General features: G+C 31.5%; 2 protein-coding genes across 3 annotated transcripts in view; one reads left to right on the top strand and one right to left on the bottom strand.

Annotated features, from left to right (window-relative positions):
* Window positions 1-221: 221 nt before the first annotated feature.
* On the bottom strand, window positions 222-1,030 carry LOC143044934 (DNA replication complex GINS protein PSF1-like). The gene has a single exon (XM_076217195.1). The coding sequence runs from the start codon at window positions 896-898 to the stop codon at window positions 308-310; it is 591 nt and encodes a 196-aa protein (XP_076073310.1). The 5' UTR covers window positions 899-1,030; the 3' UTR covers window positions 222-307.
* A 215-nt stretch (window positions 1,031-1,245) lies between these two features.
* Window positions 1,246-11,417, top strand: part of LOC143044932 (prolyl 4-hydroxylase subunit alpha-2-like) — a 64,250-nt gene continuing 54,078 nt past the window's right edge. Inside the window, exons 1-3 of one of the 2 annotated variants that reach the window (XM_076217194.1) lie at window positions 1,246-1,747; window positions 7,308-7,462; window positions 10,156-10,317. In XM_076217194.1, the coding sequence (XP_076073309.1) occupies window positions 1,575-1,747; window positions 7,308-7,462; window positions 10,156-10,317 (490 nt within the window). In that variant the 5' untranslated portion in view covers window positions 1,246-1,574. The remainder of the gene's footprint in view (window positions 1,748-7,307; window positions 7,463-10,155; window positions 10,318-11,417) is intronic. The other variant, XM_076217193.1, reaches the window with a different exon arrangement.

The following is an 11,417-nucleotide window of genomic DNA, read 5'->3' as shown; positions in this document are numbered from 1 at the left end:
TAAAACCCTGAATTTAATACTGTTGATGTATTAGCCAAGTTAACTTTCAACATGTTCAACAGACACATTCCTTGGAAAAAAAATAATAGTAAACCGAGTTTCTGTGACATACATGTACATGTAGCTGTGAAAATAACTAACAATAAGGGCAATATTAATCAGTTCACCCATTGGGCCAGGTGACCTACATTAAATGAAATAGAATTAATCCAAATACTGTCTGGTATTGTCTATTGATTTTATTTGATAAAAGTTACACACTTGCTTTTGGCTTATTGCACGTTAAATAAACTTGATTCAACAGTTTTTAACCATGGACAATATGTTCCAAAACTCCTTGTCTAATTAAATGTTCACATTCAGATCTCAATAGAAAATGCTGGCTATTTTTCTTCAACAATACAATATTACCATCTTGAGTTTCAAATTCACCGTGATCCATCAAACACCTGACTTCAATGAATAAAGTTTTTGGTGGTTTAAGATCTTGTGTGAGATCAAGTCCCCCGTGGTCTCCTATAGACCTCATATAGTTTGCTAGCAATTTGTTATATTTTCCAAACCACTGAACTTCCTGTTCACCTAGGTTCAATTTGACATCAGAAGGCAGTACACTTCCAAACTCCCATCTCATCTTCTTAATGTGTTGTAATCTGTTATAAATATATGCTAAAAGACACCTTTTATTCCTTTCCAAAGCAGCATGTCGAAGCTGTACTCCTGAAAACAAACCATTTTCTCCAGCAACTGTGGCGCTGACATCCTTCTGGTTTTGTTCAAACAAAGCTTTCATCTCCTCTAACACGTGTCTGGCTGTATCTTCATTATATGGACCAAGTGTGCTATCAATTGTTCGTTGTAACTCAGCAATGAGCTCTAAAGCTTTTTCGGCTAACATTTTTACGATGTTCAATGTATGTGACTGTTTATCAACTTAAATTCCCGCCATTTATAACTCCCCTCGGAACATTTTATTATCAAATCATTCATGATTCTTAACAATGAAAAAGTGCGAGGAGCTCCGACAAATAATTAAAAACTGGGATCCTAACTCACTTTTTAGCCGCCGACTGAAAGCGTAGATTAGGACCCCAGACAGAGAGGTAATCACGTGATATCAACATGACCTTTGGAAAATTATTTTCTCCCAGGGCTAATAAAATGATGTGATTTTTAAATAAAGCTGTTTTACTGTGCATCAGTTAGCATGTACAAAAGAAATCTATGCAAATTAAAAATTCTCTTTTTTAGACGTTTTCAATCTTTATAAACCTCTTTGATTTGTTTCATAATATATGATCATATATCTACAGGGACACCTGTTTTCCCTACAACAATGGAATATCCCATCAATGAAATGTAATTTGATAAGGGGCACTCTTTGATGTTGTGTGTGTGTAGATTCCTGAAGATTCTACACAAGAGTTTGTGCACGTAAGCCACCATCCAACGTGGAACTTTCTGGTGATTTCTTAAACCCTTCATGTTACTTGGTACTGAAGTTGTCATTCACTATTACTGTAGACAAATTGTTAAAAAAAGACAACAAAGTTTTGAAGACTAACTCAGGAACAATGACAAATCAGAGGTTTTTGTTGTTGCTTGTTTGCGTGGCATCAGTTGTCAGATGTGAACTGTTTACATCTTTGGCCCACATGGAAAGAGCTTTATTTGCAGAGAGAGAAATTTCTTCAAGAATAAAAGAATATGTGAGAGAAGAAAAACAAAGACTGGATGCACTCTCTAGGTGAGAATACCACTTTTTATTTCAATAAAACTAAAATATATACATGAATAATAATAATAATAATAGCCACCAGACTTTATATGATTAACTGAGGCTAGTACACTTGTACCTAGCTTGTATCTAGTCCTGTAGGTTGTCAGTTTGGCATGTCTTGATGTATGGCTATACAGCTGATCATTCGATTGTGTGGTACTGGTAGATACAGAATAGAGTTATTTTATGATTGTTTTACATAATTCTTCTACAATTTTTTTAGATTCATATTCAAAAGGATGTACAAAAGTCATTAAAAGTTTTAGGGTATCTAAAATGCCCTAAATTTTAAATTATTTAAATTCATAAAATATTGTTAAACAATTTTGGTTAGAAGTTGACAATTGATCATGTTCATAAGAGGATCTTTAAAGAGGACCTTTACTTACTTTTGGTAAAAATAAAATTGACTATATGGGTATCCCAATATGACATGTCCATGTCTTCATCCCTTATTCATGTTGATCCTTGAATTGGTCACTACATGTATTAGCTGTATACATGTAGTTGTCTCAAATGTATTGACAAATCATATCATATTTTCCTTTTTTTATTTTTTTAATACTACATGTAAAATATTGTCAGATATAATGTTATCCCAAATATGTGCATACTATTCAGTATTACATGCAGATGTAAAAGAACAATTTAAAGATGAAATTGCTCCATTTCTAGTTGTATCTGATCCAAAAGGTTTGTAATTTTCCATATGTATATATTGCTTTATTTTGTTAAGCAGAAAACAGGATCTATTATTTTCCATGTTTCTTATCTGATATTTTTTGCTCCAAATAACCTAGCTCATTAAACAGGAAAATACTATTGTAGGAGTTTGAACACCAAATGTTACCAAAAGCAATAAAAAATTATAATTTTATATACATTGTACATGTAAGAAGACATCTACATCTTTTAGTTTTTACAAATTATACTATCATTGACTATATATTAAAAGTATAAACTTTGTTGTAATTTCAATAAAACTGCTACACTCTACACTTTTAGTATCTTTTGTTTTAAAATAATGTCCAAAGAAGAATAATATGCAATAAAATGGATTATTATGGTATAATTTTTATGGCTTTATTGATAAAAAGATTTATATTATATATGTATATGGCATATGGAAAACATTGTCTTTGGTTTAATGTACATGTAGATAAAGGGTTGATAAAAAGATAATGATTTGGAAAATGTTGTTGACGTTGATCAGATGTAGATAAAAGGATTGGTAAAAAGACAATGGTTTGGAAAATAAATCTTTGATATAATGAAGATTATCTTTGAGTTAAAGGATTGATTTTTGTACATGTAGATAGATAAGTATTCACATCAATTTTCACTAAACTGGTACACATTTTTGTCTAGACCCAGCTAAAGCCCTCCTTCTGGTGTATAATTTTCTTTCTGTGTTAATGATCCATTTGTGAATGCTTGTGGCCTTCAGATGTTTTCTGTCCTTTGACACGACACATTCCCCATTTTCATTCTCAATTTTATGTATCTTTTAGTCCAGACGAAAATAGAACATGCATTTTCAGGAGATAGGTATTTATACATGTATACAATGTCTATGTAAATATGCTCTACTTTGACTGGCTGAGTTAGATTTTCAAGATCCAGTTAACACGGGACATTTGTATCTGTACCAACTGGCAACATTATACATATTCATATTTTAATTTTCACTTCAAAGCACTTACACGTTATAAAGAACCCTTGCTACAACTCTCTGAGGGGACCAAATCATGAGCTGTTGCAAAACTAAATTTCTGACTAATATTATCAGTGTTCCAGCTAGGTTTTCAAAAGGGCAGGGTGCCAATCCTGAAAAAGGGCATTTAACGCGCGATATGATAATATGAAAAGGGCATATTTTAATAAAAGATGTTAATCAAACATTTGTGTTTATTCGTTGAATCACAGGTTATACAAGAACAACATCTTTAGCCCATATAGAACTCTATCTTTCTACTTTTAAGGCTGAAAAACTTGTCAAGCAGCTTGTCACACAAGTTTTGTTATCATTGCTTGGCACAGTTGAACTTTATATGCAGTATGTTTTGAAAGGAGATCTGTTTCATACTGTTTCTATGGTCTACCACATTTTACCAGTTTCACCTTTCTTAGACCCCTGCTGTGCTTGATGGCAATACAGCACAAAACAGCTGTGCTCAGTAAATTCACAATTTTAGGATATAAAGCAACAGTGAAAAATAGTATCAAAAATAAAGAATACAGAAAAAGATGACCAAGGCACCCTACCAACACTGCTACTAAGACCCTCTTTAACTTTTCCCATAACTCAAAATAAATACCTAAACATATATATTCTTAAGCAAGAAGTATGGAGACACATTTAAGAATATGTAAATGGGTTACTCAATGCTAGGAAAAAAATCAGATTGAGTTATCTTTCTTTATTCGGGTGTGCTCCTTCTTTGGAGGATTATAAACAGTACGTAAATATGATGTAAATATGATCACAATATGGCGGCCGATTTTGTTATTTTCGTATCAAAAATGAAGGCAGTCAATGACAAATACGTCTGAATTTTCTGTTTATTTTACAGAAAACAAGTAAAACAATGTCTTCCACGAGTTTATAATGGTTTTCCAACTTTCTGTCATTACGTTTCTTCCATGAAACTACGGTAAACATCGCAAATTGTGCCCAAGTTGTTGTATGCACATTTCTTCAAAGATAATTGCCGACTGACCGATTCTATTTGAACGAGTTAATGTTGATGATCATTAATGACCCATCCGATAAACGGATTACCTATAACAACAGATTATGACACCAGTTGTAACCATTGATTAGCTTGGGGTGGTAAACAAAGTCATAATCTTTTCCCCAGGTAAAATTTAGTAATTAACGTATCATATCAATACGCAAATTAATATGCAATTGATCTTCAAAAAAGGCAGGGCGCCCTGGAAACTGTAAAAAGGGCACAGGGCGCCACTCGGAAAAGTGCGGGCGCCGCGCCCTCTGAAAACGGCCTAGCTGGAACACTGATTATACCCTCTTTTTCCTGTGACAGTCAGACTCTTACCTCCATGGCCAAATTTTCATGACCCTCATCCTGAACAACCTCTATTACAGGACCTACATGTACCTATTGTATACATGGTTAATTTGTTCTTAACTGAACATGCATGAACTATTTGCCACTGGACATTAAGCAACCAACAATTAATCAAACAAATCACTTAGGGATGATCAGCTGAGAAATATCAGTACCCCACACTTTTCATAAACATGTAATCGTAAAAAAACAAAAATACATGTACATAACTAGTCGTATACAAAATTTATAAGTTTAAGTTTCTAAATTCTGACTGTATTTATAATAATAAGTCTAAGACTGCACATCTTGTCAAATTATTACCACATGGTAAAAATTAAAATTATTTAATGCCTAAAAAGGCGCAAGCCAGGGCCGACCGTGCAAGGGCTGTATAGCCAGTCAAGGTCGTTAAAAACTGCCATTTGTTTGTTGTCATCTTGTCAAATTAGGGTTTTGACCTTGATGTCATGTTTCAATGAACATGAAAATGTGATTGTGCGAGCAGGGCATGGTTTTCCTATAAGATGGACATATATTCATGTTTTTAAAATGTTAATTTTTTAGATGTACAGTACATCATGTAAATGAAATTGTATCAAAAAATTCTGCAGGTGTTCACTCTACCTCAGGTCTTTTACAATTCATTTATTAACTTGTTTCATGATTAGGATAATTATTTGACACATTCAAGGTACATAATTACAACTGTTGACAATTCTAACAGCAGTCTTCTACGCTATCTTACCACAAAATTGTTAGCAGAATAATGAATTTTCTCTCGTTTTATGGAAATATCTATAAAATAATACTTAAATAAAGATGATATTGAAAATAGACTTCCGTGTAATGGGAATTTGATATTTATTTTGTTCATTATAAGGTGCTTTTAATTATAGCTGTTTTGGTCCGTATTGATTGGAATTTACGTTGATAGACAGTTCCGTGGGTGACGGAAATGAACAGATCTAGTTAGGATAATCCTTATAATTGAATTTTATGTATATTTTTTGGTTAGAAATAAAATGGAGAAAAACAAGCTTCACAACTTTTCTAGTTCTAGGAATTTATATACATTCAAAAATAGAGATAGATGACTCCTGAAAATGACTAGAGAAAGCTTAAGCCTTTTATATTTCTGTGTCCTCTAAAAAAAAACTAAAGTTGGGGAGGGGGGGGGGGGACGAGTCAATTAAATGTTGTGAAGTACAATTTTAAAGAGATATGAAGTGAGCATTTAGAGAAATTCATTACTTTTTCAATAAATTTAAATTTTTAAATAAAATTAAATTTATGAAAGTGATTATTATAAGCATATTATACAACATTGTTATAATACAATTTGTACATCTAACAATGAGATAATAATACAATTTGCTATGCTCGTCATAATCTAAATATACTTTTGTTTATCTGCAACCTGCTGAAATGAATATGCTATGATTACAATAGCAGTAATCTCTACTAGATAAAATTTCTTGGTACATTTTGTATTTTACTCATGCATGGCTGATGCATATGATGTGTATCGTGAATAAATTATAAGGATGTTGAATTTTGCAGTACATTTTGTATTTTACTCATGCATATGATATGTGCGTAAATAAATTGAAAGGATATTGCCACTTGGCAGATTAATTACTGAACAACTTGATTTGGTTAAACTTTTATGAATAACTGGGTTTGTTTGTTCATTTCATTGTCATTGAGTCTGCACATTCATTACATTCCTAACATGTAATTTTCATGTACTTTACATCTTGTGTGGCTTTTTGTTTGACTCTGTTTTTCTACATTTGTTCTGAAATGAATTTTCAAACAATTTGTAACATTATTGAAGCTTGTTGGTGTATTTACAGTTTACATATATATCATGTACATACGTATATATACATGTACATCATTTACATTTTGTATAGTTGTACATGTACAAAAAAACGAGAATGGAAATGGGGAATGTGTTAAAGAGACAATAACCTGACCAAATATCAGAAAACATCCAAGGCCACCAAATGGTCTTCAATGCATTGAGAAATCCTGCACTCAGAGGTGGCTTTTAGCACGCTTCTAAACAAAAATGTGTACTAGTCATGCTAGTTCAAGGTTTATATCTCTTCTTTTTGAAAATTAAAAAAAAACATGTTTACAAACCAATTTTAAAAATTACACACATTGAAAATATTTACAAATATTGTGGATAAAAAAAAATGTAAGAGACCAAAAAAACTTTGTATGGCAGCATATATAATTGCTTGTTTCAATGAGAAAAAGTAAATTAATGTTCAAAGTTTTGGACAGTTCCAAGATCTGACTATATCACTGTTCTGAAATGATCATGAAGACTTGATCACTAGATCATTGTGGTAGATTATCAACCAGTTTGAAAGAGTATAAATCTGCTTTGAAATAAAGAAAAATGAACACAGCTTGATATTTGTAAATTCTTCTTTTTTCAGGTTAGCTGATGAGTTAGAGACACACAGTTCTAAAGCTTTAGAGAACGTAGATTTTTACTTGGGGAACCCTGTCAACGCCTATCTGTTTGTCAAGAGATTTACAGTTGATTGGGAAAGACATATCGAAGATATTTTGAAATGGAAACCAAATGAAGGTATAAAATGCATAAATTATGCACAGCACTGGTGTAAAATCTATAAATAAAATCTGGTACAGATCTCATATTGATACAATTTTGTATACATGCATGTTATTTTGAATGCTGTGACTAAAAAAAACCGGTACAACCTAAATAAATACCAAACCTTTTCAATGGGACACGTGTTTAATAGTAAATACATAATTATAAAATGGTCTGTACATGCACACTGTCTGCTCTTCTTCGCATACCAAATTAAAGATTTGCTCAAAGTGATGTTTGAGATGAATGGACCCTCCTTTAAAAAAATGGCTCAGTATGGGATATTCAAAACACAGATAATGAATTTGCACATGGTCAAAGATAGATAATTTTATCTTCTTTGAGAAAAAGGAGGCGTTACAGTTTGTAATGTATAGCAAAGTTGTTAAAGTAGAAACATAAGCAGATCAGTTCTTTATGATTGCTTAGTTTTAATGCTCAATTCCACTACATTGGGCAAACATTTTTCTGCCAGCTTTAATCCTTGAAAGTGGATTATATGGATAGATTTTGAATGACATCTGTTTTCTAAAAACTAACAGATGTATGGTTAGAAATATTGTAAAGTAAAACCAACTTATTTTTAGCGTGAATACTTTAATTATTTCGCTTTTATTCCTTTCTGTCAGATTATGCCGCAATTTTATTTTTGGGGATATTAATATTTGTAACAATTTGTATTCATGTTATTTTACCATAAAATTGGATAAATTATTTGATTAACAAATTTACGGCATCAAGTATATCACAATGAGATTTATCTAAAATGTGATTATTTAAATCTGTTCATTAATATTCTATTGCATGTTGTCCCCCTATATGAAAGTGATAGCAAACCCCAAAATGTGTACAAGTTTGGGTCATCTCACGGTCATTTTGATACTATAATTTTTAACTGATGGAAAATTAAACAAGATTATGTTGTCATGATTACTGCCATTTATTTTGTTTGAATTGGACACATACATGACATATACATTTACCCATTTTCAAACATCCTACATTTTAATATTAGATTAATAGACTGTTGCCATACATTTGTATATTGATCGAACTCCAATCTTAAATGAATAGGATTGTCAGTTTTCCTATAGGAGATCAGTGGTTTTCTCTAACATGTCCAAGAACTCTTGCGTCCTCCACCTATAAAAATTGGCTGCCAGGAAATAGCTCAAAAACAGTGCTTAAAAGTGGCTTTTAAACCTGAAAAATCAAAATCAAATCAATCATTATATTGAACGTGCACGTGCAGATGTTGTGAGAAACATGTTGACATTTACTTCCTGGTTATTGATCATTTTTAAAATGACCATGAATTTGTGCATAGAAAATGTCAATGCACATATACTTGTTATGTGCAAAAAGTTGTCATGCACAAGAACAAGCTGTGGTTCAATCTTTTACCCAGTTTCTCATGATTTTTTTCAAACTTTATTCAGTGGGTAAAGTTAAATTTAATAGACCTTTTAGTTGGCTTTTTGCATTAATGTATAAAGAAATTCTGTTAAAGCAAAACCTCTTTAACTATGAAAATCAATTATTTTATAACAAATGTCCATAAAGTGCTTATTAGGCATTTTTTGGCATGTCAGGGTTTTGGTATTTATAAGTTCTTTTATAGATTACAAAATATATGCAGGTAAAGCTAAGTACCGTAAGTCAAGGATGGTGTTTAAAGATTTTATGATTTTATTTATAATCTTGACAACTTTGCACAGATGTACATGTACTAAATTATGACCTCTAAATTTATACAGCTGATTTCTTTTCGTTAAACACATACATTTTGACATACAGTTGTGTATCCTCATCTTTTATTAATTTCCTGAAAAATACATCTCTTACAGAAAAAGTACTATCATGACTATTGATTGATTATCATGTATGGGATACCAATTTTGGGGAATTTGTTGGTATAGGTGACCATGACCATAAACTAGAATAGTCAATGACTTACAAATTTTCTACAGTTTTGGTTGGAAATGAGAAGCAGAAACCAAAAAGTCAAATATTCATGAAAGTACTTCTTTTTATCTAAATTTCCTAATTTGGTACCTCAAAATTAATACCAGTATCTAAACTGTCAAAAAAAATGTATTGAGCTTCAGTGTTTTTTATGCCCCAGCCCTAGCAGAGGGGGCACTAAGTTTTACCCTTGTCCGTCTGTACATCTGTCCGTACGTCCCAAAATGCTTTTCATTCTCTAACTAATTAAGTTTGCCTCAACCACATGTTATGAGACTTATACTACCAAACACAGATCAAGTATGAATTTTGGTTGTGTTACTTTTACCATTCTAGAGTAATGCCCTTTTAAAAACTGGTGAATTTTTCTTTTCTTTTTCTAATTAAATACTAGTTTGCCTCAATCAAATTTATGAGAATTATAGATCTATACACACTGCTTATTACCACAAAACACAGATCAAGTTTGAATTTTGATGGCATCTCTTTTTTAAGAATCTTGAACTCTTGGAATGAGTATTATTATTGGTTATCTATCTATTCAGGAACTGGAAGAAGATGGGTTGTAAAAAACATAGGATTATAACTATGCATTGCAGGATATGAAAATTTGTGGTACCCACGAAAATAAATTATAAATCAGCAGTATTTGAATATTACAGTATTAATTAATGTGCATTTGTTGGGTTTTTTTTTCACAGAATTTCATGAAAAAGTAAACAAATTGAAAGAGTATTTGCCAACCTATGAAGATTTAAATGGAGCAGTAGCAGCCTTGTTGAGGCTTCAGGACACGTACAAATTGGAAACAGAAAAAATAGCAGCCGGAGATATAGCTGGTATAAAAACTTCTGAACTGTCGGGTAAGTTTTGTTCAATACATGTGTAGACAGAAAGAAAAAACAACAAAACATTAAGCACAAAATTAAACCTTCAAACCGTAGATAGAAAGAAAAAGAAAGAAAAAACAATTTATAAGCACAAACCTTCAAAAATGTCTGTACAGTATATATAATATACATGATATATGTCATTCAATAAAAAAAGAAAATATATGAAAAACAACAAATATTCAAATTCAAACAAATTAAGAGGGAGTAACTCCTAGTAAAACATATATATAAAATGATACCTTCTAGTTATACATGAAATACATTGTATCTTGTCTAGGCAGATTGCCAATAGTTTCTCTTCTTTGATGATTCTTTGTTATAGAATGATGGAATTTCATGGGTGTACAGTTTTATGCAAGGTTCACTTGAGGCAGATTTCTGTTTAACCATGTTTACTTGATATATACTGATATATGCTTTAAAACTTTGTTAAATACATATCTGTACAATAATATTGAACTTATACTGCATTTGTATCACTGTAATTTATTAATTGTTATACAGTGGTTGATTAATTGATGGTAAAATAATGCCAGTGACCAATATTACAAGCATATTGGAGATGACGATCATCATGATCTTTTATTTATGAACATGCACAATTGGTTTTAGAGATTTTAAAAACTGTATAGGTGGTGTTTATTTTCTGTGATGTTGGAAATATATTCTGTATATGAAAATATCAAATACACTGTTATTATGGTTATTGATTTTGTAAGTGCTAGAAGTGAACTTTATAGAACAAAAACATGATAAGGAGATGTGGTATGATTGCCAATGAGACAACAGTGAACTACCAACCAGAGACCAAATGGAATAAATGTAAGCAGCTATGGTTAACAGTACTAATACGACCTTAAACAATGAGCAAAATCCATACCTTATACATGTAGTAAGCTATTTGAGTTATATAAAAAGACAAAATTGTTGGTTATAATAAGTAGTTTAAAAAAAAGGTTTTGTACAAATAGACCACTTCATATAAGTTCATCCATCACCGTAAATAAATTCGTCAACTATGCACGCTTTTATGACGTCATTTCCCAGATAGAGGGGATCGCATGTATTCC

Source organism: Mytilus galloprovincialis, chromosome 9, assembly GCF_965363235.1.
Source record: "Mytilus galloprovincialis chromosome 9, xbMytGall1.hap1.1, whole genome shotgun sequence".
NCBI classification, from domain to species: Eukaryota; Metazoa; Mollusca; class Bivalvia; order Mytilida; family Mytilidae; genus Mytilus; species Mytilus galloprovincialis.
This window is presented reverse-complemented; position numbering and strand designations above follow the sequence as displayed.

Coding starts and splice junctions, on each gene's coding strand:
- LOC143044934 (XM_076217195.1), bottom strand. CDS start 898: ATGTTAGCCGAAAAAGCTTTAGAGCTCATTGCTGAGTTACAACGAACA.